The sequence below is a fragment of the Ranitomeya variabilis genome, chromosome 1 (assembly GCF_051348905.1).
Source record: "Ranitomeya variabilis isolate aRanVar5 chromosome 1, aRanVar5.hap1, whole genome shotgun sequence".
Lineage (NCBI taxonomy): Eukaryota > Metazoa > Chordata > Amphibia > Anura > Dendrobatidae > Ranitomeya > Ranitomeya variabilis.
This window is the reverse complement of record NC_135232.1, coordinates 95,438,337-95,465,648: the sequence shown is the minus strand read 5'-3', so window position 1 is coordinate 95,465,648 and position 27,312 is coordinate 95,438,337. Positions and strand designations below refer to the sequence as shown.

The 27,312-nt window shown below is 45.4% G+C and overlaps 1 protein-coding gene across 4 annotated transcripts in view; it reads right to left on the bottom strand.

The window, feature by feature from the left end:
• Nucleotides 1–1,700: 1,700 nt before the first annotated feature.
• Nucleotides 1,701–27,312, bottom strand: part of TRAPPC13 (trafficking protein particle complex subunit 13) — a 52,243-nt gene continuing 26,631 nt past the window's right edge. Inside the window, exons 7-13 of one of the 4 annotated variants that reach the window (XM_077286232.1) lie at nt 24,118–24,162; nt 21,180–21,197; nt 18,575–18,708; nt 18,201–18,399; nt 17,868–17,968; nt 11,547–11,697; nt 1,701–3,181 (exon numbers count right to left, since the gene is read on the bottom strand). In XM_077286232.1, coding sequence (XP_077142347.1) covers nt 3,074–3,181; nt 11,547–11,697; nt 17,868–17,968; nt 18,201–18,399; nt 18,575–18,708; nt 21,180–21,197; nt 24,118–24,162 — 756 coding nt within the window. In that variant the 3' untranslated portion in view covers nt 1,701–3,073. The remainder of the gene's footprint in view (nt 3,182–11,546; nt 11,698–17,867; nt 17,969–18,200; nt 18,400–18,574; nt 18,709–21,179; nt 21,198–24,117; nt 24,163–27,312) is intronic. The other 3 variants (XM_077286242.1, XM_077286252.1, XM_077286260.1) reach the window with 3 other exon arrangements.

Genomic DNA, 27,312 nt, shown 5'->3' with positions numbered 1-27,312 from the left:
CAAAGACCAGGTCAAGGGTGTTACCGTCCTTGTGTGTCTCAGAGGTTGAGAGCTGTGATAGGCCGAGCAAAGTGGTTAGTGATAGAAGCTGGGATGCAGATGTAGAAGTGGGGCTGTTAATGGGGATGTTGAAGTCTCCCAGGATAAGGGTTGGGTGTTCTGAGGACATAAAGTGCGGCAGCCAGGCAGAGAAATGGTCCAGGAAGTGCGTGGGTGACCCTGGGGCCGGTATATGACCGCTACTCTAAGGGAGAGGGGATGGAAGAGCCTGATGTGTGGACCTCAAAAAGGAGGGAATGAGAGTGATGGAGCTTGGGGGGGGGGGGGATGACCTGGAAGGTGCATTGTGGGGAGAGGAGTATGCTGACTCCACCACCAGGTCTGTTTGTGGGTCTCGGGGAATAGGAGAATTGTAGGCCACCATGGGAAATGGCAGCAGGGGAGACAGTGTCAGAATCCTGGATCCAGGTTTCAGTGAGGGCCAATAGATTTAGAGAGTTGTTCAGAAAGTAGTTGTGCAGGAAAGGAAGCTTGTTACATACAGACTGTGGATTCCAAAGGGCACAATTAAAAGAAGGAGATGAGGGAGTGCAAGTAATATTAATAAGGTTAGAATGGTTTTGATGTGAGGTAGGGTAGCAGTTGAAGTTGTGGGATGGTGGACCAGGGTTGGGGGGAGATGTCTCCTGAAATCAGTAGGAGTAGGAAGATAAAAAGCAAGACGTTTTTGGAATTGTAAGAAGTTTTTTTGTGCAGTGCGTTTGGGCAAGACGGGCTGAGGTTTTTCAGGGCATGAGAAGTGCATGGGAGCGGGAAGGAAAGATGAGCTGATGTATATGAGTGATGATGGATGGGGGATTGGGTGGTGGATGTGGATAGTAAGGGTATATAGGATAGGAATAAAGCACATGGATAGAAGGGAGAGCAGAGTGTGGGTTACCTGACTCCTTACCTGACTAACTGCCATGGAATAACTGCCCTATAACTTAGCTAATGCGATGCTTTGCTGAATGCGTGCGACCCCACACATGAATGCAGCCCTAAGAATGAGTCTAAATTTATAGGCCCCCAGTGCAGGGAGAGGACAGCGGGATTATGGGAGCTGGTTAGTTATAAATTAGGGACAGGTGCTCAACACATCCTGGTGTGGATAGATGATCAAAGATGCAGTCCTGATTACATCTCTATACTAAACAACTCTCCTGTGATAAACATCTACAGAGACCCCCCCCTGGAGCTACAACAGTGAGTACTGAAAACCATGTAACTAAAGGAGTTGAATGACACGAAATTACCATTCAGGGTGCTTGCTGACACACAGAAAATCATTGCAATATACAAAGACATTCAGGATCCAGGGAGAGCTGATGATGACTAGACAGCTCCTGTAGCAAAGTCATAATGAAGATCACAATTCAGCCTCCTGGCTGTATATTTCTAATGTATTCGCTTACTTCAGAAACTATATACTAGAGAAGAAACATCTCAACAGACAGAGATGGTACTGACTCTAGCCTGTCATGTAATGCAATATGGGTTTATGGCAGATGATATTGGAAGACAGTTGGGTAGAAAGCAAAGCTGGTCAACAGGGAAGAGCGTAAACAATATATCAATTAGGGAGGGTTAGAAAAACAAACATTTAACTGCTTCTTGGAATGCAGTCTGAAACAACACAAATCCAATAAATTGTAAGAAAATTGATTGTTTGAATCCTTTATTTACAGATAAAATAACATAATTACAAATTCTTTAGCTTGGAGGGATAAATTGTTTTTTGCCCTGACAATATAAATAACTGGTTCACAACAGGCATTGGTATTCAGAATTAAGTGGGCGAGTTTGATGTGAAATATTGGAAGCTCAGCAAAAATAATGAAATAACCAATACTTTCCAGTAAATATAAATAAAATGGGGAAAGAGAAAAGCATTGCAGTCGAGGTGACAACATTGTTGACAGTTACAAAAATGTTATAAACTTTTTTCCTCCCTAGAACATTTGTTTTTCAGAAACAGCGCCACATCTGTCCACAGGTTAGGTCTGGTATTGCAGATCAGTCTAGTTTAAAAGTGTTTTTTTCAAAACTAGAAAAATAGGTCTCGCTTTTCATTCCAAAGGCAATGCCAAATCTGCTCATAGCTGTGAGATATTGCCTATAGAAAGTCAACCGGTCTAACCGAAAATGGTACTGATCTGCAGGCGGGATGTTATAGAGCAGGAGGACGGAGCAAAATAATGGACTTTTTTCTGCCAAAAGTTTTATTTTATTCATTGACATCCCTGGTGTTTGTATGCATACGAGTCCAATGGGTGTTCATACTCAATGATTGACAGTCTTCCCCGTGTGACTACAGATAGCTGTCAATCACTACACCTATTACATGACAGGTTCCCTTTAAGTGAATAATCAGGTGAATGAGGCTGAGCTGCAATACCCAATACAGAACATGGACAAATGTAGCAAGATTTTTGGAGATGGGCAAAGAGAACAAAACAAGACATTTTATCCTAATCTTCAACACTTAACTGAATAGGAGCATTGCAGATGGGGTAGGGGTTGGGGGCTGCAATTCTGACACAGACAATTGACAAAAATTGCATTAATTTTTATATTTAAAGAACCCCATAGATCTTTTCTGACTCTTTATAAGTATTTACAATGTGAAATGGATTAAAACAAGAAAAAAAATATGATTGGATTTTACAAGTAGACCATAATAAATGTAACTATACAGCATAAAATTATCACGTGACCACCAACCGACCCCAGTGATATACCTGGTGCCAAAATATGGGATCACCAATTATTTTTTTTATTTATTTATTTTTGGCTGACCTGTCATATAAAATAAATAAATGGATATGTACACTTTATTTCCTGGAACGCGACATAAAATACAGTATAAGCAGACACAATATTTCATTTTCAAAATGAAAATGGAACAGACTGCGGAAAATGCTCAACAATAAAAGGGGCCTCATATTTGGGAAGGTACGACCCGGGCTCACTCAGCTTGTGAATTTGGAAATATTGGTCTTCAAAGTTGAGAAAAAAAAAAGTCTCAAATGAATCAACTTTCAACCTGGATGGTTGAAGACACTACGCAGACTTGTGCGATATCGTCGTATTCATAGGTCCTCTTCAGAAACGTGTCCGTCAGCCGCAGGCCAGAAACGCTCTGGTGAAATGAAGCAGATGCAGAAGAGAACGTGTTACGCTGCACAACAGATTTTCTTTAGGGGATTTTTAATTTCAGTTATATCTGTAAGGTACGTTCTCACCAGTGTTATTGGTTGCCACTATGTTTAGGTCAAGACCAGGCATCAACCCTTATCTAAAATCTCAGGACCCCAATGGAAGCCTCATGGACCCTAAAATAAGTAATTGGGTAAACCAGGATGTCTGTCTGTATTCTATTCTGAAAAGCGTCCAATAGCGCAGTCATGATGTCTTTGGCACGTAAAGCCATGCCATTACAGTGAGCAGAGCCTTAAAGCGAGGAGTCTGTCAGAACAGAATGACTGTTCAAACCAGGTACAGGCGCTCGGTGCACCCTTGGTGTGGCCAAACATAAGTGCACGTTCCAAACCTACCGTATATACTCGAGTATAAGCCGACCCGAGTATAAGCCGACCCCCCTAATTTTGCCACAAAAAACTGGGAAAACACCGGATTACGTACCGGTAATGCTCTTTTATAGAGCCACGACAGCACCCACTGAGAGAGGGGATCCGCCCCTAGGAACAGGAAACCCTACGGAGAGATAAAAGGGGCGGTCCCCCTCACTCCCACAGTTTGGGTTACAGAGATTGCGAGGAACCGCCCAACAGTTTTAGTAGGTAATTCTTATACCATCATTTATCTTAACGTAATTACGTATATTTACAAGAACCAATCACCCTTAACAGTGCTTATATGCAAACTAATATATATAAGGGAGGGAAGTGAAGGGGTGCTGTCGTGGCTCTATAAAAGAGCATTACCGGTACGTAATCCGGTGTTTTCTCTTCGCCACGACAGCACCCACTGAGAGACTTTCAGAGATAGCTATTTGAGGGGGATTATCGTGTTAAGAACTGATCTACCGAAACACAAGTCAGTAGAGGCAGATAAATCTAGTCTATAGTGACTATAGAAGGTAGTAGGAGAAGACCAGGTTGCGGCCTTACATATGAGTTCTATTGGAACCTCTGCTCGTTCAGCCCAAGATGATGCTATCGCCCGGGTGGAATGTGCCTTTACAGTCTCAGGTGGATTCTCCCCTTTAGACGAATAGGCCAGGTATATCGCTTCCCGAATCCATCGGGATAATGTGCCTTTTGAAACACCAGCTCCTTTTCTTTGACCCTGGAAGGAAACAAAGAGAGCCCTGCTCTTCCTCCAGGGACTAGTCCTGACTAGATAAGGCTACGTTCACATTTGCGTTGTGCGCCGCAGCGTCGGCGCCGCAACGCACAACGCAAACAAAAACGCAGCAAAACGCATGCACAACGCTGCATTTTGCGCCGCATGCGTCCTTTTTTTCATTGATTTTGGACGCAGCAAAAATGCAACTTGCTGCGTCCTCTGCGCCCGGACGCGGGCGCCGCAGGGACGCATGCGGCGCAAAACACAAGTGCGACGCATGTCCATGCGCCCCCATGTTAAATATAGGGGCGCATGACGCATGCGGCGACGCTGCGGCGCCGACCGCAAATGTGAACATAGCCTAAGTTATTACAGCCCTTCTCACATCTAAAGTATGGTACTTTTCTTCTTCCTGATTTGTAGGGTTATTATAGAAGGTAGGAAGAAGAATTTCTTGAGATCTATGGAATTTAGTACACATTTTAGGTAGGTAGGATGGGTCTGTTTTCAGGACAATTCTATCTGGAACTATTGACATAAAGGGAGGATCTACTGATAGTGCCTGCATGTCACTTACTCTTCTTGCCGATACTAAAGCGACAAGAAGAGCAGTCTTGAGGGAAACGTGTTTAATGTGAGCCGAGTGTAGAGGCTCGAAAGGGTGATCTGTCAAGGCTTCAAGGACTAAATTAACATCCCAAGGAGGTAAGCGGGGAATTTGAACTGGTTCTGATCTTTTGCAGGCTGAAATAAATCTGCCTATCCACCTATCACCCGCAACGTTGTGACTATACAGGGCCCCTAGTGCAGAGACTTGTACTTTTAAGGTACTAACTGAAAGGCCTAAATCACGTCCTTTCTGGAGAAACTCTAAAATAGTAGAGACTGGAATTTCATTCGACAGGGCCGATGGATAGAGGCTTAGGAATTTTCTCCACACTCTTACATAGATAGATGTAGTGGATTTTTTCCTACTTAATAATAAGGTATTGATCACGTTATCAGAGAAGCCTCTTAATTTTAACAGCTGCCTCTCAAATTCCAGGCTGTCAACCGTAGTCCCTTCACATGAGGGTGGTTGAAGGGCCCCTGGAAGAGAAGAGCCTGATCCTCTGGGAGAATCCATGGATCTGAGATGGACATGGCTCTGAGCAGGGAGAACCATGGTCTTTTCGGCCAAAACGGAGCAATAAGGATTATATTCGCTCTGTCCTCCCTTATCTTCCTGATCACTGTTGGAAGAAGTATCAGCGGAGGAAAGGCATATGCTTTCTGAAATGTCCATGGAACCTGGAGAGCATCGAGAATATCGGGATTGTCGGTTCGGAACACTGAAGCGAATCTTTTTAACTGCCTGTTGTCTCTTGTAGCGAAGAGATCTATTTCGGGTATGCCCCATTTCACGGCTATCATTCTGAAAATCCGATGATTTAGAACCCACTCGCCCTGGTGGAGGGTATGACGACTGAGGAAGTCTGCTTTTGAGTTGTCCACTCCTCTGACATGAAGCGCTGATAGGGACGGAAGATGTTCTTCGGCCATAGTTAGGATGTCTTCGGCTATAGACATGAGAGTGCCTGATCTTGTTCCTCCTTGATGATTGATATAAGCTACTGATGTCATGTTGTCTGATAGAATTCTGGTATGTGTTCCGTGTAGCTGCGGACGGAATTCACATAGGGCATGATAGATAGCTTTTAGCTCTCTTTTATTAGATGAGTCGTCTGACTCCGTAATTGACCATAGTCCTTGGACTAACTGGTCCCCTAAGTGTGCTCCCCAACCACTAGGACTGGCGTCTGTAAATATTGTGTTCCAGGGTTTGATTACCCAGGGAACTCCAGTAACCAGATGATTTGGTTCTAGCCACCAGTTTAGAGATTGGATTACTTCACTAGAAAGGGAGATTTTACCGTCCAAATGACCCTGTAATTTTACCTCTTCATGTAAAATTGCATATTGTAAACGCCTCGAATGGAACTGAGCCCAAGGAACAGCTGGGATACATGATGTGAAGGAGCCAAGAAGGGACATGCCTTCCCGCAAGGAAATTAAAGGTTTATTTATTACCGACTGAACCTTATTTCTAACCGTTATTTGTTTAGTTTCTGGGAGAAAACATCTCTGGCTTATAGAGTCTAATATAATCCCCAGAAATGTTTGCCGAGTTGTTGGGAATAGCCTAGATTTTTCCCAATTTATTAGCCACCCTAATCTCTGTAGAGTTGAAATCATATCACTCAATCGTTGCCGACATTGAGAAGGGGAATTTCCCACTACCAAAAGGTCGTCTAGGTATGGGATTATTAGGGTGTCTTTTAATCTTAGATATGACATTACCTCCGACATTAGTTTAGTGAATATTCTTGGGGCTATTGATAGTCCAAAGGGCATTGCTGTATACTGAAAGTGCCGGATACATCCCTTCAATACAATTGCCATGCGGAGATATTGTTGGTGTTCCATAAAGATTGGTAGATGATAATACGCATCTTTAAGGTCAAGAACCGTCATAAAGCAATGGGGAAACAGGAGTTTTATGGTGGATCGGATAGACTCCATCTTAAAGGTTTTGATCCATCCGGTTTTGGTATTAAAAATAAAGGGGAATAAAACCCTTTACCCTCCTGAAGAAATGGAACTTCCACCAAAACCCCCTTGGATAGAAGATTCATTACTTCTTGCTCCAATGCCTCCTGTTGCAATTGAGATTTTAATGAAGTCAATAGAAATGAGTCCGGAGGGACTCGGGAAAATTTTAATTTTAAGCCAGAGGTGACGAGATTATTTGCCCAACTATTTGATGTTATCTGCCGCCATTTATCTGAGAAGGAGGACAATCTACCTCCCACAGGTAGATCCGCTCTAACGGGGTTTGTCCTCAGGTTTGAAAGGGCGCTTCCCAAAGAATGCACCTCTTTGTTTGGTGTCTCTAGTGGCCCAGCGGTCTTGGTTTTTAAAATCTTTCCTTCTATTAAACACGGGCTTCCGGAACGCTCTCCTATAGGACGGAAGGTAATTAACATTAGGGAAGCCCTTCTTTCTCTCTCCCGCTTTGGTTAAGATCTCGTCCAGTTTAGTACCAAACAGGTACTCACCCTGACATGGGAGGCCACACAATTTGGATTTTGTCTGGGGATCACCCTTCCATCCTTTAAGCCACAGGGCTCTACGTGCTGCATTCGTGAGGCCCGCTGACTTGGCTGCCAAGCGTATGGAGTCAGCAGATGAGTCCGCCAGGAAGGCTGTAGCCCCTCTGATCAGGGGTATAGAGGACATTAATTTGTCTCTAGAGAGACCGCTTTTTAGTCCTTCCTCCAAGTCATTCAGCCAGACTAGCATGGACCTGGCGGTGCATGTAGCCGATATTGCCGGCCTAAAGGCTCCCGTACATGACTCCCAGGCTCTTTTTAAAAGAGAGTCAGTTTTACGGTCCAGTGCGTCTTGCAATGAGCCCGAATCCTCCACAGGCAGTGAGGATTTTTTGGATGTGGATGCCACTGCTGCATCCACCTTCGGGGCTTTTGACCATGATGAGAATTCTTCATCATTGAAGGGATAACGCCTTTTTGAGGTTGGTGGTAAACCCCTTTGCCCCTGGCTTTCCCACTCTTTTTTTTATTAGATCTTTTACCGCTGCTATTACAGGAAAGGAGGGCCTTTTCTTTTCTGACAGACCAGCGAACATAATATCTTGCTGCGTTCTAGGGACCTTAGAATCTTCAATGCCCATGGTGTTGCAAACAGATTTTACCAGGTTATCGATGCTATCGGTGGGAAAGCATGTATCTTGATCCTCATCTGAGGAAACGTATTCGCGGGAAATGTCAGAGTCTGCATTTTCTCTATCAGAAGATTGGTCAGAGATAGGGGAAACGTACCCCTTTCTTCCCTTAGTACGCGGCTCTTTGTCAGAACCACGTAGGGCTTGTAATTCCTCCCTGATCATGACTAATGTCTTCTGATTTAACCAAGGCTTCTTCCCGTAAGGTAGAGTCAATACACGGTTTACAAAGCCTCTTTTTGTGACTATCCGGAAGGGGCTGGAGACATAACGCACACTGCCTGTGTTTCGTTTTTTCAGTTCTTTTGGCCTAGGGTGTATAGAGGGAGAGGGAACAATAATCAGCCTAATAGGGTAGATATACACTCACCCCAGTGAAGCTGTCTGTGGAGGTACCGGCTGATGAGGAGGAGACTGAGGCACAGGTTGAGGAATAGCTCAATCCGACTTGCTCCTCCTAGAAGATCCGCTCTGTTTAGAGTGGCTGGTACTGGCATGGCTGCGTGGAGTGGATGCGGTGGCTTCAATGGAAGACATCACAGGGTCCTGCGCAAAATCCATAGTGGACGCCGGAGCGATATTGCCGGCGTCTTTTCACATGGGGGCCGCCATCTTCTTCCGGTTGAACCCGGAAGTGCTAATCACCTCCGGGTCACGGCCATACTCTATGCGCCTGCGCTGCCACCGGTATCAGCGCAGGCGCCGTCCTCCTCCTCCATAACCCCGGAAGCTTACCTGTACTTCCGGGGGAATACATTGGGGCTCCACGCGGTCTATGCGCCCGCCGAGGACGGCGCGACGCTGACCGTACCACAGCGCTTGCTCCCGCAGACGATTCCGGATGGCACTTCGTGAGCCAGCAACCGCCCGTCCTGGCCTCACGACGTCTGCCAGCAGAGGGGGGAAACTGAGCCAGGACCCCCGACGCTGCTTCCAGCTCTGGAGCCCTTGCCGTCCTCAAAGGTAAACTTGCGCAAGCGGCATCCAGGCTGGGTATCCTCTTCTCTCCGTGGATTCCCGTAGGAACAGGAAACCAAACTGTGGGAGCGAGGGGGACCGCCCCTTTTATCTCTCCGTAGGGTTTCCTGTTCCTAGGGGCGGATCCCCTCTCTCAGTGGGTGCTGTCGTGGCGAAGAGAAAACTTATTGACTCGAGTATAAGCCTAGGGTGGAAAATGCAGCACCTACCGGTGAATTTCAATAATAAAAATAGATGCTCCATACCGTTCATTATGGCCCCATAGCTGTGCCATATAGTGCTCTGCACCGTTCATTATTGCCCCATAGCAGTGCCATATAGTGCTCTGCACCGTTCATTATTGCCCCATAGCTGTGCCATATAGTGCTCTGCACCGTTCATTATTGCCCCATAGCTGTGCCATAGAAAGCTGTGCCATTGCTGCTGCTGCAATAAAAAAAAAAATGACATACTCACCTCTCTTGCTTGCAGCTCCTCAGCGTCCCATCCCGGCGTCTCTCTGCACCGACTGATCAGGCAGAGGGCGGCGCGCACACTATATGCGTCATCGCGCCCTCTGACCTGCACAGTCAGTGCGGAGAGACGCCGGGAAGATGGAGCGGTGCCCGGCGTGTGGAACGCGGACAGGTGAATATGTAATACTTACCTGCTCCCGGCGTCCCGCTCCTTCCCCCGGACAGCTGGCCTTCGGTGCCGCAGCCTCTTCCTCTATCAGCGGTCACCGTTACCGCTCATTAGAGAAATGAATATGCGGCTCCACCCCTATGGGAGTGGAGTCCATATTCATTTCTCTAATGAGCGGTCCCACGTGACCGCTGAACAGGGGAAGAGCTGCGGCACCCGGAGACTGTGGGACTGCAGGGACAGCGCCAGGAGCCCCGGAAGCAGGTAAGGATGCCTCAGCGCCCTCTCCCCCTCACCCCCCGACCCTGCCGCCGACCGTGACTCGAGTATAAGCCGAGAGGGGCACTTTCAGCCCAAAAATTTGGGCTGAAAATCTCGGCTTATACTCGAGTATATACGGTACTTGTTTTCCTTGTTTTTGCCATTCGTTAGCTGTATAAAGTTAGAGCTGTCAATCAAAAAAAAAAAAAAAGGGCGAGATAGATGGAAAACTAGTAGGTGCGAAGGTGTACCAAATTGTTTGGCCACACCCAGGGTGCACCGAGCACCTGTACTTGGTTTGAAGTGTCATTCTGTGCCAAGACTCCTTTTAATCTATGACAATAAATATATGCTGCTATAGAAAAATACTCGGGCATCTGTAAATTTATACACATTTTATGTAAGGATAGAAGTATTAGGATACACCGCTTTATAATTGAACTTTGGTTTTCCATTCCCCAGTATATGACATTCAGCCCTAGTGTGCAGTCTGGCTTTACTAACATTTGTGGTAGATCTCACTGATCCCAGTGCGGTCCTGTAATAGGACGTCACCAATGTAAGTCAGTTCATTACATTTTGTCCCTCCTATATATTCCACCATCACCTGAGTAGTACTGTTGAAAAGCGGAAGCTTTTAGGAACCGCAGCTACCATATTACAAAGTGGGGTCACCGAGGTCTGCAGTGGCTGGTGCATGAATGTCACCAAGTGCTTACTCTATTACTGCGGAGTCCAGACTTCCTCTCAGCACAAAAACTGTCAGGAGCTGTATTTCCAGCCGAGCAGCTGCATGCAAGTCTTACATCACCAAGCACAAGCGTCATACGTAGTGGTGTAAGGCATGAAGGCGCCACTGGACTCTGGAGCAATGGACTGGAAATGTGCTCTGTGCAGTGAGGTGTCCTACTTCATTATCTGTGGAAATGAGTTCTGTGAAAGTCTGATAGAGAAGTGTTTGGTGAATCCCAGGAGAAGGTACCAGGCCTCACTACACTCTGCCATCTGTAAAGTTTGGTGGAGGCAGAATAATGCTATGTGGGTTTGTTTTTTTTAGGGGTCACCCTTTACCTCCCTAGTTCCACTGAAGGGAAATCAATCTTAATACTTCAGCATACAAGACACTGTGGACCATTGTAGCTTCCAACTTTGTGGGAATAGTTTGGGGAAGGCCTTTTCTGTTCCACGATGACTGCGCCCAGTGCACAAAGATCCATAAGGCATGGATTGGGGAGAATGAAATGGATTGCCTGCACAGAGTCTTGTAGCAAGCCTGTGGGAGATATCATAGCTGCAAAGTGGGGAGCAACTTCTTACTAATAGAAAGGTAGGCATCATAGGTCCCGTATGTGTATGTGTAGTGTCCCAATACTATGCTCCATACAGTGTATGTCTTATTAATCAGCACTGGGACGCGCTGTATGTTTAGTAATTGACTCAAACCCAGGCTTTCAGATCCGAGCTGCACATTATAACTTTGCCAAGTGTAACGGTGTTTCCCACCCAGCTAGAAGCCTGCAAAGCTTTTCATTGTGGCCTCAATCCTCACCTGCAATCCTTGCACCGATGACAGCAGTGTTAGTGTTAGAAACATGGATGAGCTGGGGTGCAGTTTTCCGAGCTCTCGCCCCGATACGCCGCACCAGTGGATGGAGTTTGTGTTGCACATTTCCAGAATCAGGTCCATAGTCCTCTCACTGCTGGAGGGGATGGAGAAGGACGGGTCACTTACCAAAATGTCACTTTATCATCACTTTATCTTTATTTCTCTAATCATTTTTTGATCTAGTTCATTCACCTTCACTATTATCTTTCAGTCATATTTGAAATTTCCCTTTTATTTCATATACCAACATTTTCCCCATGGTCCACTTTTTCCCACTCCATCCATACCATTACTTTCCCCTTCTTGCCTCACCCATGGCATTCTGCTTCTGTGCGCTGATGCCTGCGTCACTGTCTCATTGACGCTTCCTAGCGTTCTACTGCGCATGCGCGCAAAGCGCTTTGCAACCCTACATACTGCGCAGGCTCCCACCGCTCCCAGTCCTCCTACTGCGCATGCGCACCTCCCCCCGCTCCCCTGCATTTCCGGTCTCAGCGCTACATTAACCCACTGACCACCAATGTCGGCGCTCATCCCCACAGGCGTCTCCATGCTCCAGACCCGCAGGTACACTTCATGGCACTACTACCCCGGCAATTTTGGTCACATTCTGAGGCTTTATCCAGTATCCATTAATTTTATATATATATATATATATATATATATATATATATATATATATATATATATATATATATATATATACTAGCTGTACTACCCGGCTTCGCCCGGGTTAATGACTGCTGTTAGCAAAATAGAATGTGTTAACAAAAATTTATTCTGCACACAAAAACCACAAAACAAATAGATAGAAATGTAATTATTAAAAGGCAAAAACTAAGCAAATAGAAGCATTTCACAACATATATTAGCTTTGTTATACTGAGAATGTCTTTGTTGCCTATATTAACCAATCAGAGCTCAGGTTAATTAACTGTAGCAAAATAGAAGCTGAGCTGTGATTGGTTGCTATTGGCAGCCTGATAAATCCCCAGCCAACAGGAAGCCCTCCCCCCTGGCAGTATATATTAGCTCACACATACACATAATAGACAGGTCATGTGACTGACAGCTGCCGTATTTCCTATATGGTACATTTGTTGCTCTTGTAGTTTGCTTATTAATCAGATTTTTATTTTTGAAGGACAATACCAGACTTGTGTGTGTTTTAGGGCGAGTTTTATGTGTCAAGTTGTGTGTGTTGAGTTGCGTGTGGCGACATGCATGTAGCGACTTTTGTGAGATGAGTTTTGTGTGGCGACATGCGTGTAGCAACATTTTGTGTGTTGAGTTGCATGTGACAGGTTAGTGTAGCAAGTTGTGTGCAGCAAGATTTGTGCATGGCGAGTTTTGCGCGTGGCGAGTTTTATGTGTGGTGCATTTTGAGTATGTGCAAGTTTTGTGTGAGGCAACTTTTGCATGTGGTGCAACTTTTGTACATGTGGCAATTTTTCTGTGTGTGCAAGTTTTGCATGAGGTGAGTTTTCCATGAGGTGAGTTTTGCACGTGTGGCGAGTTTTGCGTGAGCCTAGTTTTGCATATGGCGAGTTTTGCATGTAGCGAGTTTTGAGTGGTGACTTTTGTGTTTCGACTTTTATGTGGCGAGGTTGGTGTGTGTGTGTGGTGAAATGTGTGCTGAGGGTGGTATATGTGTTCAAGCACGTGGTAGTGTGTGGCGCATTTTGTGTTTGTGTTCATATCCCCGTGTGTGGTGAGTATCCCATGTCGGGGCCCCACCTTAGCAACTGTACGGTATATACTCTTTGTCGCCATCGCTCTCATTCTTTAAGTCCTCATTGTTCACATCTGGCAGCTGTCAATTTTCCTCCAACACTTTTCCCTTCACTTTTTCCCCATTATGTAGATAGGAGCAAAATTGTTTGGTGAATTGGAACGCGCGGGGTTAAAATTTCACCTCACAACATAGCCTATGACGCTCTCGGGGTCCAGACGTGTGACTGTGCAAAATTTTGTGGCTGTAGCTGCGACGGTACAGATGCCAATCCCGGACATACACACATACATACATACACACATTCAGCTTTATATATTAGATATACCTGTATGTAATCTCCTGTATATAGTATATACCTGTGTGTCATCTCACCTATATATAGTATATATCTGTGTGTCATCTCCTGTATATAGTATATACCTGTATGTCATCTCCTCCTATACATAGCATATACCTGTGTCATCTCCTCCTGTATATACTATATACCTGTAGGTAATCTGCTCCTGTATATAGTATATACCTGTGTGTCATCTCCTCCTGTATATAGTATATACCTGTATGTCATCTCCTCCTGTATGTAGTATGTACCTGTATGTCATCTCCTCCTCTATATAGTATATACCTGTGTGTCATCTCTCCTGTATATAGTATATATCTGTGTGTCATCTCCTCCTGTATATAGTATATACCTGTGTCTCATCTCCCCTGTAAATAGTATATACCTGTGTGTCATCTCCTGTATATAGTATATAGCTGTATGCCATCTCCTCCTGTATTAGCCCTCGTTCACACGTTATTTGGTCAGTATTTTTACCTCAGTATTTGTAAGCTAAAATGGCAGCCTGATAAATCCCCAGCCAACAGTAAGCCCACCCCCTGGCAGTATATATTAGCTCACACATACACATAATAGACTGGTCATGTGACTGACAGCTGCCGGATTCCTATATGGTACATTTGTTGCTCTTGTAGTTTGTCTGCTTATTAATCAGATTTTTATTTTTGAAGGATACCAGACTTGTGTGTGTTTTAGGGCGAGTTTCGTGTGTCAAGTTGTGTGTGTTGAGTTGCGTGTGGCGACATGCATGTAGGGACTTTTGTGAGATGAGTTTTGTGTGGCGACATGCGTGTAGCAACTTTTTGTGTGTCGAGTTGCATGTGACAGGTTAGTGTAGCAAGTTGTGTGCAGCAAGTTTTGCGCATGGCGAGTTTTGCGCGTGGCGAGTTTTATGTGTGGTGCCTTTTGAGTATGTGCAAGTTTTGTGTGAGGCAACTTTTGCATGTGTTGCAACTTTTGTGCATGTGGCAATTTTTCTGCGTGTGGCAATTTTTCTGCGTGTGCAAGTTTTGCGTGTGGCGAGTTTTGCACGTGTGGCGAGTTTTGCATGTGGAGAGTTTTGCGCGTGGCGAGTTTTGAGCGGCGACTTTTGTGTTTCTACTTTTATGTGGCGAGGTTGGTGTGTGTGTGGTGAAATGTGCACTGAGGGTGGTATATGTGTTCGAGCACGTGGTAGTGTGTGGCGCATTTTGTGTGTGTGTTCATATCCCCGTGGTGGTGTGATTATCCCATGTTGGGGCCCCACCTTAGCAACTGTACAGTATATACTCTTTGGTGCCATCGCTGTCATTCTTTAAGTCCCCCTTGTTCACATCTGGCAGCTGTTAATTTGCCTCCAACACTTTTCCTTTCATTTTTTCCCCATTATGTAGATAGGGGCAAAATTGTTTGGTGACTTGGAAAGCGCGGGGTTAAAATTTCACCTCACAATATAGCTTTGACGCTCTCAGGGTCCAGACGTGTGACTGTGCAAAATTTTGTGCCTGTAGCTGCGACGCCTCCAACACTTTTCCTTTCACTTTTTCCCCATTATGTAGATAGGGGCAAAATTGTTTGGTGAATTGGAAAGCGCGGGGTTAAAATTTCACCTCACAACATAGCCTATGACGCTCTCGGGGTCCAGACGTGTGACTGTGCAAAATTTTGTGGCTGTAGCTGCTACGGTTCAGATGCCAATCCCGGACATACATACATACATACATACATACACACACACACACATTCAGCTTTATATATTAGATATATATATATATATATATATATATATATATATATATATATATACACACACACACACACACACACACACACACACACGTGTTCTTCCAGCTCTTACTGGGACCATGGTCCCTCCCCGTGCTCTGACGGACTCTTGCATTCAATACCTATAGGTATGTCCCCTTATCCCCTCCCCCACCCACAGTATTGTTTTCTGCTTACATTCAGTATACTTCCTTCCTCCACAGCTATCTAGGAGCCCCTACAGTTTTTCTACTGCGGTGTCTTCTCCCCTTAATTCCCTCTACCTTGAAGGTCAGTCTCCATGTTTACACCTCCCCTATATCAATGAGACAAAGTGTTTTTTTCCTATGTCTTATACTATACACGTTGCTGACCATTTTCGTTTTTGCCGTGTCAAACCTGTACCTGCACTTTAAAACGCAGCCTTGTGAAAAAGTTTTCTCTACAGGCATGGTGTATATATTTTTTGTATATTTCTGTATATATCTCTATATGTATCTCAGTAATTTTGTATTTGACATATTTTGTGTTATCACTGGGATGCCTTTAAGTAATGACTCCATGTGCTTTACATATTTCTTGTGTAACAATCTTTCTTTCCATTGGTTCTAATTTATTGTATGTTTATGATTTTTTTCAGTGAGTTTTGACAAAGACCCATTACGGGGTCGAAACGTTACCTCGACACATGAATATTGCTGTGGTGACTTCAATAAATTTAATTTATGCTATGCATTTGAAAATCCATATTTGGAGTGCGGCTGTTTCTTCAACCATATGATTTGCCGGGATCCACTCCAGGTTCGGCCTGCACCTGCCCTATCCAGCAGAGTGCACGCCATTTCTCTATGTATAGCACAAGGGTTCAGCATGAAGCACATGTCTGACGGCTTCTGGTGGCAGTGCCGCTCCTGTCCGCCAGCTGCGTATAGGATTGCTGACAATCACGTAAATTGGATTGTTGCAAAGCTACATGGCCGTACCCTAATGGGTTACTGGAGGAAATGGTGGATGTGCCAAACACATAGTCAACTTGGAGGCCAAGGAATAAGAGCAAACTGTAAAAAGCTACAAACCATTTACTCTTTAAAGGGAATCTGCCACCAGGTTATTGCTATGCAATCTGAGAGCAGCATGATGTAGGGGCTGAGAGCCCGATTCCAGCAATGTATCACTTGCTGGTCTGCATGTTGTCATTTTGATACAGTCACAGTTTTCTCTGCGGCAGATCTAGCGGAGCTCAGAATGCCGAGCCGTGTATACCCTGCCCACACCACCGATTGGCAGCTTAATGTGTACACTGTATAGTAACAGAAAGCTGCCAATCAGTGTTAGGGGTGGGGTTATAGAGAGCAGCTGACTAGGAGGCACAAGACACCTAGTCCTGTAGTGATAATCTCCTGCTGATAAAAACACTTTTTACTGAAAAAGCAAGCCAGCTTACTAAGTGACTTAGCTGGAATTAGGGTCTCTGCCCTACAACATGCTGTTCTCAGATTGCACATCAAAAACCTGCCGATATATATGCCCTTAAAGGGAATCAAACCACACAATTATATACACAGGATAGAGAAGAAATAACTACGCACTATGAATTATAGGTCACCATCCAAAATCATGACATTATGCGCGATAGCTGTATTCTTAAAGGGTTTGTCTGGCCTTAGGATACAAGTCTGCAGTCACACTGCGACTGCAGACTTGTAAATCCTCACATTGCACATACTGTGAGAATTCCCTGGTGTCGGAAGCGGGCATGTATGTGATTCGCATACTCCGAGCAGCCACATTCCGACTAGACATGTCTGGCCTCGTTCAGTACACCTGTATTAAGTGAGGCCATGCACATCTAGTCTGCATAGGACTACAAAAGGCATACTTACGTCACCCGCCAACCACTCTTGGCACCAAATAATGCGAATGGTGTGCAGTGCGCGTGACGTGAGGATTCATAAGTCTGCAGTCACAGAGTCACAAACTTGTACCCATAAGGCCGGACAAAATCTTTAATAACAAGCGATAGCTCATGTTAGAGCTGAGGAATGGGACTGCCAAGCCCAACTCTTCTATCATATCATATTAAACGTATAGCTACACTAGAAATATCAATGACCTTTCATGAAGAACGCAGAACAGAGTTCACCATAGGCGTAACTGGAGAGGAGTAAGCACCAAAAAGGCGTATGGCTAGGTGATCAAACTAAAGGCACACTATCTGGGCAGAAATCCCAGCACACAGCCGTGATCCATGACAAGGTTTTAAGCTTCAGAAAAGAGGAGATCAGCTGTCAAGTAGTTCAGCCAATTGTAGGCCTTAATAAAATTACCTTTAAAGGTTTGTCGTGGTGCTTAGGGAGGGGCACAGATGACATGGCGTCTAACATACGTGCCGAGATACAAGTATGAGACCTGAAACTAAGCTGCTTGTGAACAGGGGTGGGGGGCTTACCTGCAGTTAGTGATTTTACATGTGATCTCAAATGGTTCCTCCAGACTGACTGTATCCGGAATGGTCTCCAATGAAAGCCTCACGTCGCCATATCCTGGAGCCTGAAGAACAGAATGTAGCACAAGTTTGGCATTAGTTTGTGATCACACACTAAAAAAAGTTTCTTACAAGTGGGAACAGAAATATTAACATTCTCCACAAGGTCACGCAAGAACATACAGTATGGAACAGATCACTGGATTGTCTATGAGGCTTTATATTAGTCTGCAGAGTAACCAAGGTTTAGGTGCGAGAAGCTTAGTGCAGATATTGGGCTCTGGAGCCAGGCTATACCATTCTTTGCAGCTGGCTGGTCTGAAGTCGTCCTCTTTCCCCTAGGTTGGTTTTCCATACGATGTCCAACTTGCCGATCACGGTGACCCCTTTGATGACACCGGCTTTCTCAGCAAACTCAGGCTTAGGTTTCAGGCAATACAAATACTGCCGTGTGTCCAGAGGCTGCAAGTAAGTCTTCAATCCAAATGTAGATAACCTGCATGACAGAGATTATTCTTAGTCCGAATGTGGAAAAAAATAGGCTAAAATAAATATATTTGTATATATCTGTATATCGAGAGCTGAGAAGTATCTGGCGTGGGTTTATAAATGTTAATAAGTACCGTATGTCCAATCTGAGCGTTATACGGCATTACTGTGGCAGTCCTTACCCCTCGCCATTGTTGACCACGCTGTTCAGCTCAGACACATTGTACATCATGGACGGCTCCAGAGAAACCTTCTCCATGAACATCGGGGACGTGGTAATATTCTGAATCTGCGCTTCCAGAAACACTTCATCTGTCTGCAAAACCAAACCGGTGTTAGACACCAAACCCTCGCCCGCTACAGTCAGCCATAATGGAATCAGACCATTAGCAGCGGCACTATTACTGAAGGTGATTAGTGTCATGCCTGGAAAATCAAAGTTACCACAATTAAAATGGACGTTCCAACCGGCATCCCAAACGCAAGAATCAGAAGCAAAGTTAGTTATATGGTGTATTGGAGCAAGCGATGGATGCGGGATAGGATTCTAATAGTTCCAGAAAATCCTAAAGTATAAATATGACCACTGCAGCCAATCACTAGGCTCAGCGGTCCCGTGCTGTATACGTTGGCATGACTGCTGCAGCCAATCACTGTGCTCAGCAGTCAGGCTGAAGTGGACATGCTGTTGACCTTTCTACACACTTGTAGGCCATGACATACACTTTTAGGTCTCATGCACACAGTTGTACAATGAATCCAATTTTAAAATTCTTTAAAAAAAAAAAAAGAAGAAAAAAAAACGTGACATCTTAAGTCATATGTTTAGCAATCTCTAGAATATAGTGGACAGAAGCCTATGGAACTACACATGAGCCCTTTGATGCTATAAAGGTCCTTTTACATTAACCAACCGGTTGTAATAAACTAAGACCAATCGATGGTCATTTAATAACCGGATCACACTGGCAGACAGCTCTTAGGCTACGTTCACATTTGCGTTGTGCGCCGCAGCGTCGGCGATGCAACGCACAACGCAAACAAAACCGCAACAAAACGCACGCTAAAACGCTGCGTTTTGCGACGCATGCGTCCTTTTTGGCCGAAAGTTGGACGCAAAAAAAAATGCAACTTGTTGCATTATCTGCGCCCAACGCTTGCGGCCAAAAGAACGCATGCGTCGCAAAAAGCAGCACAACGCATGTCCATGCGCCCCCATGTTAAATATAGGGGCGCATGACGCATGCGGCGACGCTGCGGCGCCCAACGCTGCGGCGCCGAACGCTAATGTGAACGTAGACTTAAACTGCACTGAATGATCTGTAATGGACTGTCCCTGTGCACATAGGCTGCCATGGTTCTCGGCAGCGCGGTCCTGTTATACAGGATGATGTGCTGCCGAGAACAATGATTTTTCTGTGGTGCACAAAAGATCGCTTCATTCATCAGCGAGCTATTAATACTTAAAGGATTATTGTGGAACGAGCAGTCTTCAGAACACTCACAATAATCAGTCAGCTCGAGACATGTGTCTACACGGGAAACACGTTTTACGCCAGATACAAAAGAACATCCAAACGAGTTGAAGGTAACACAGTGGCCTGGTGCCAAGTGCCTAAATTTGGCTAATTATTTGCAAATTATACCACAAACTTGTAACGATGGCTAAAAAATATCCAACACAATATTGGGTTGTTTGTCATTTTTGAGCAATTGTTGCCTGAAATACTCAAAATTGGTACAGACAAAGGTTTATCAACAAATTTGGCAAATCATTGCACCCAGTCTGTGGGATCTCATTATGAGCACTTTATTTTTCCTACAAAAAAAAAACAAACAAAAAAAAAACAAAAAAAAACACAAGACGGGCTTGTGAGGATTTTTTTTTAAATTTAGTATAAAGCGTTGAAAAGAAGAATGCAGTCGGGTTATAACAGCAGATGAGGAATCAACTCAAAATTAATGCATGTGTTTTTTTTTTTTTTAAATGGGTTGTATTCCTCATGGTAATAATCCACGACCATCTAAGTTTTTCTCTTTCCCATGCCATTATTAATGGATAAAGTTATTTCCAAAAATTGGCATGTCCAAACACTGCTTACTATCCCACCATCCATTGCTTTGATAATTGTTGAACCAAATTTGGGGTGAATCTCAATGAAGCGATTTTCAGCGTAAAGTGAAAGGGCTTAGTGGCGCTTTAAAAAAGTGGCGTTAACAATAAGCATCGACATGGAAAAGCAGGGTCCCCAACAAAACGTGTAGGTGCCACCAATCCTGGGGTCTTCGGATATCGTTTTGGATTTAGCACTTGATCCCGATTGAATCAAGTCATTCTAAAAACAGAGCCGTTTTCACACGGGCACAATATGGGCAAAATATGGGCACAGGTTATGGATGAGCGTTCCAGATAACTCTGGGTTTAGTGTCTCGAACTGCCAGTGTCACAGATCCTTACAAACTGCCAAGCTTTTAGTTAATTAAACCCAGTCAGAACAGAAATGTTCATCCATAACATGGTTATAGAACGGCAAAAATATATATATTGTAGGAACATGGGCAGTTTCTAATAAAACCACTCCACAAAAATATAACATTAACCATAAGAAAATATAACGCAGCGCATTAGTGTCTGCTGGCGAACGGCAACAAATTTGGTTGTGACCTTGCTTTTCCATTAAGCGGCAATTTCAGGATGAGATTTATTTGTTAGACAGGCACAAACGTCAGATTTAGGTAGCGCTTCAGAATTAAATAAAATGATGGAGAAAAAAAAAAAAAAATTACCACAGAACTGAGGTCACTCTAATGGGGGAAATAAAACAAAAAAAATAAATTAGAGAAAGAAATGAGGGTTAAATGTTAACGAACAGGAATGCTAGAACGAAATAAACATATTAAAGTACGGCGTCACATAGCATTAGTACAAGCTAGAACGTGTCCCGTCTGTGCGACTCAAGCCCAGAACTGCCGGGAGGCGGCCGCCTGCGCACAACCAGCTCAGGATTAGATCTCTTCTGAACGAAGGGTGAATTCACAATTCACAAATGGTTATCCAGGACCTTTTTTTTTTTTTCTAATTATGGGCCTAAAAATTAATAGGCAGGTTTTTGCTACCCACCTACCTGTTGTGCCCAGCGCCAATCTCTGTCAGCACAGAGCGGCCACAGGCAGTTTCAGCGGCTTCTGCTGACGTCATATTGACAGCGCAGCAGCTTCTCTTCCGCTCCGATGGGGTCAGTGACTGCTGACGTCATACTGATTAACAGCTAGCTCCCCACTGCCTAACTGCAGGGAGCCGGCTGTCAATAAGCATGATGTCAGCAGTCAGTCGACAGAGCAGAACGGAAGAGGAAGATATGCTCTGTTGACATTGTGCAGCTAAATCGCCGGCAGGAGCGGTCAGTGACTACTCTGAACAGTCACCGGGTAGAACGGGCAAGTAGTTAGCAAGTACCTGCTAGTTTTTAGGCCCATAGTTACAAAAAAAAAAAAATAATTAAGTTCTGGATAAACCCTTCAAAGATATGGGCATCCAATAATTCTACTGCTTTCAGGTGGATAAAAAAAACAAACAAAAACTAACAGATGCATCCCTGGGAATAAAATGGGGCTCGGGTATAGTCGTTTCCTTTCACCACATAGCAGAATTAATCTTTCCTGTGTAAAGTAGAAAGAAAAAAAATCTCTAAAAATTCCAAACGAGGAGAGGCTTGTTGACTTCCTGAGAAGCCATTTAAGGTCCCACATTTTGGAAACCTTAAGGCATGTGTGTGTTTAAATCCCCCATATAAAAAAAATAGAACATATAACATTGGCTGTTCCCATAGGCGATGGTACGCACAGCATTAAAGGGAACCTGACAGCTGACGCCCTAACCACGGGCAATAGGGATCAGAGTCCGGCTCTGTTATTGCAGCCATGTATATATAAAGGCCTCATTCACATGTCAGTGATTGTTATATGAAAATAAACTGAGATTGTCAGCAGGGTTTCGGATCGGTTTTTCATCAGTGTCAAGTTTAAGGGTATGTGCACACGATGCAGATTTAGTGCAGAATTGGTGCAGAACTGCAGCAGATTTTTCTGCTGCAGAAACGCTGCAGAACTGCACTGTGATTTACAGTACAATGTAAATCAATGGGGAAAAAAAAAAGCTGTGCACATGGTGCAGAAAAATCTGCGCAGAAACGCTGCAGATTTCAAAGAAGTGCACGTCGCTTCTTTTGTGCAGTTCTGCAGCGTTTCTGCTGCAGATTTTTCTGCACCATGTGCACAGCTTTTTTTTTTCCCCATTGATTTACATTGTACTGCACAGAAACTGCACAGAAACTGCATAGAAACTGCATAGAAACTGCATAGAAACTGCACAGAAACTGCATAGAATCTGCGCAGAAACTGCATAGAATCTGCGCAGAAACTGCATAGAATCTGCGCAGAAACTGCATAGAATCTGCATAGAATCTGCATAGAAACTGCACAGAAACTGCATAGAAACTGCATCAAATCTGCATAGAAACTGCATCAAATCTGCAGATGCAGATTTAGTGCAGAAAATTCTGCACCACATTTCCTACGTGTGCACATAGCCTTACTATTGCTCCCCTAGACTGACAGTGGGACCAGCCTCTTGGACTAGTCATCCCCGGCTGCAGATGTCCTCTCTGAAATGATCCAGAGCTTCAGAGTAAAACATGTGGCCACAATAACTCAGCCAGACTGATCCTTACTGTGTGGTTTGGGCAGCGTCAATCAGACACCCTCTAAGTAGCCACCAAACACCTCACCCCATCAGATACTGATCGGATATACCATCGCTGTCTGAGTAGGGACCAAAGTGCTAGGTACCATACTGGCCTCCTTCCACCCCGAAGGTGGGGGGCCTGGGAGGTCGTAGACTAGTGAGGTGGGACGCCACCTATCAGACATTTATGTAAGTCAAAAATAGAATGGTCACTGGACTGCCTAAATTAGTAGTAACCCACCACCACATTTACATACAAAAGCAGGTTACTAACAGTCACTTAGTGGCTTACATACCCCGCTGCAAAAGTAAAGGATGCTACTCCATTAGTAAAGAGACAAGCATGCATTCATAATATACAGAGTGAGGAGCCATAAAGACATACATGTGATATCACAGAACTGCTGATACACCTGTATAGGATTAGCCCCGCTGGAAGCACGAGGGCTGCAGGGTCCTTACATTAGTCACATTTCCAGTACTAGCTGGGGGTAATATATAGATGGATCTGGTAGAATATGGCCACAGTGAGGTATGTTGAGCACAGAGGGGTGAGAAAGGGATCTGTACACTTTATAAATGGAGCCCTGCATGGTATGTGATCAGATTTACTACCTGCGCCAAGTATCTAAATCCTGGATGTATTGGTATTCTGCACTTGAAAATCACATTACAAAGAGAAACATGGAAACATGGCACCTGCCATCAAGTTGTGAGGACTCTTACGGTATTCATAGACTTCTATGGGCAGCTGCAATAACTCCAGATGCCACTGCTATAAGAAAGCATGCAGAGTTTTTGGACTCCATATTGCGGAGCTAATCTCCTCTAATGAATCGATTTGGCGCTATACTGGTGTAATTTTATGCCACGCTGTACCGCCATGGAGCTCAGTTTTGCTCAGTTGAGGATGTCATTGATGTCTGCTATAAAGTCACCGCTCCTTACAATTATACGTCAGACTATACGGCGCTCACTCACCTCTGCATTATAAAATTTGGTCTTGACGTCGAGAGGTTTAAGAACCTGTGATAAGACAGAAGACGTGTTATAAAGTGATCACTCCCCCATATCATGGAAGGAACCCGGACGTCCATGTCTGTAGGCAGCTTTATACAATCCCTACATGTGTGTCTCCTAATAGGGGATATGGATAAAATGGAGGGGAATCCTCACTGGAGACATCTCTATGGAGGACCCCCCAACTAAAGCCCAGAGAAAAGGTTTATTTCTTCTTTAGGAAGAGGACTCATGTGAAAAGCCTTAAAGGGCCACTGTCACCCCCCTCCAGCCGCTATAAACTAAAAGAGCCACCTTGTGCAGCAGTAATGCTGCATTCTAACAAGGTGGCTCTTTTAGTTTTTGGTTCAAGTATTCCCAAAATAAAGTGTTTTGAAAGTTAGCCAAAATACCTGTCGTTAGCCAGGGAGGCGGGTCCTCACTCCCCAGCTTGAACCGCTACTCTGCCGTCACTCCAATCTTCAGTGGCTTTCGGCGCCGCCCCCTCCGCGCTTTTTTCTCTTCAAAACCGGCGCCTGCGCTGTGTGTAAGCTCTGGCCGTGTGACGTCCCAGCCAGGCTTGCACACTGCGCCTGTGCGGGCATTGCGGCCACCCACCTTGGGAATCCCGGCCCCGCAGTGTGTTATGCATTATGCACAGTGCGGGGCTAGGATTCCTGGGCATGCGCATTGCGTGTGTCAGCCTGTCACCCAGGTCCCCAGCCTTACAGCGTCTGTATACTGTACTGTATACTGTACGAGGAGGCACGATCAGCTGAATGCATTACTGCTGCACAAGGTGGCTCTTTTAGTTTATAACGGCTGGAGGGGGTGACAGTGGCCCTTTAAAGGAATGGTCTACTTCAAAATGATTGCCTGTAGTAGCGCTCTGAATAAAGATAAGGAGATTTTTGTGTACTCACCGTAAAATCTTTTTCTCCGAGCCACTCATTGGGGGACACAGGTCCATGGGTGTTATGCTGCTGCCACTAGGAGGACACTAAGTAAACAGAAAGATTAACTCCTCCTCTGCAGTATACACCCCTTCACTGGATACAATTTCAACCAGTTCGGTAGTAAAGCAGTAGGAGCATGAACAAAGACAAACTATGTCAAAACCAAAGAAGTAACAACAAGCCAAAACAGGCTAACAGGGTGGGTGCTGTGTCCCCCAATGAGTGGCTCGGAGAAAAAGATTTTACGGTGAGTACACAAAAATCTCCTTTTCTCCTACGCCTCATTGGGGGACACAGGACCATGGGACGTACAAAAGCAGTCCCTGGGTGGGGAGCAATATGCTAATACCCCATGTACCACCAGCTTACTGAGGTACCGATGTGTGCAGAATGCGCCTGCCGAGGGCAGCGTCTGCCGAAGCCTGAGTATGGATGAGGTAGTGCTTCGTGAAAGTATGCAGACTGGACTAAGTCGTAGCTTTACAAGCTGATGTGCGGACGCCTGGTGCCGAATGGCCCAAGAAGCACCGACCGACCGGGTGGAATGCGCCTGAATCCCAGGTGGGACAGGAGTGTTCCTGACACGATAGGATTCCTGAATAGCGGAACAAATCTACTTGGCTAGAGTGGCCTTTGAGGCAGGTAAACCCTTCCTATGTCCCTCCGGAAGCACGAAGAGGACATCCGACTTACGGAAGGGAGCCGTGCGAGATATGTACCTCCGAAGAGCTCAAACCAGATCCAGAGTATGGAGAGCTTTCTCGATACAATGAGTAGGTGCAGGACAGAAAGACGGCAAGACAATGTCCTCGGGAGGGGTTCTCAAAACCACCTTATCTGGGTAAAAAATTCAGAAAAGGGGGGGGGGGGGAGGTCAGCAAGAGAGCCGCCAACTCAGAAACTCTCCTAATTGCCACTAGAAAGACCACCTTCGATGAGAGGAGGGTGAGAGAGATGTCCTGCAATGGTTCGAAAGAGGCCTCCTGAAGAACTCCGAGAACCAAGTTAAGATCCCATGACGCCAAAGGCAGTCTATAGGGAGGGACCACCCGGGAGACTCCTTGGATGAACGTCTTAACCGGCAGTCTGGAAGCGATCCTTCGTTGGAATAGAACAGACAAGGTGGACACTTGTCCCTTGAGCGAGCTTAGGGCAAGGCCTGACTCTAAACTTGATTGGAGAAACTCCAGAATGGATGGAATGGAAAAGACTAAGGGCAAACGTCCATGGGTATTGCACTATGAAAAGAAGATACGCCAGGTGCGATGATAAATGCGCATGGATACGGGTTTCCTAGCGCGAATCATGGTAGAAGGACCCCCGGAGAGAATCCGGCTTGGGCTAAAATCCAGGATTCAACGGCCACGCCGTCAAAGACAGGGTCCCAGAGTTCTGATGGCAAATTGAGCCCTGGAAGAGAAGGTCCGTGCGATCTGGAAGGCGCCAGGGGGTGTCGGCGACCATTTGGACGAGTTCCGCGTACCATGCTCGGCGCGGCCAGTCGGGCGCGACGAGAATCACCGGTCTCCCCTCTGCTCTGATCTTTTTGATGACTCTCGGAAGCAGAGGAAGGGGCGGAAAAATGTATGGCAGCTGGAACGGATGCCACGACAGAACCAGGGCATCTACCCCGATGGCGCGAGGATCGTGGGAACGGGCAATGAACTGGGGAACCTGGTTGTTGAACCTCAAGGTCATGAGATCCACATCCGGCGTCAGCCAGCGAAGGCAAATCTGCTGGAAAACTTCCGGATGGAGGGACCACTCGCCCGAAGCAAGACTTTGGCGACTGAGGAAGTCCGCTTCCCAATTCTCCACGCCCGATATGTGGATCGCCGATATGAGCGAGTGATTGGTCTCTGCCAAGCGCAGGATGTGGGAGACTTCGCGCATGGCTGCTCTGCTGCGGGTTCCCCCTTGTGGTTGATGTACGCCACGGCTGTGGCGTTGTGGGATTGAATTCTGATGGGATGACCTGCGAGAAGGTTGGTGAAAGTTGTGTAAAGCGAGAATGATCGCTCAAATTTTCAGGATATTGATTGGGAGACGTGACTATCTCGTGGACCAACGACCCTGTGCCGTGTGGTGAATAAAAATTGCACCCCAGCCAAAAAGGCTGGCATCGGTAGTCACCACTAACCAGCGCACAGGAAGAAAGGATTTCCCTTGGTTCAAGGAAGACGGTAGTGTCCACCACCTGAGGGTCTGCCTGACCTGTGGG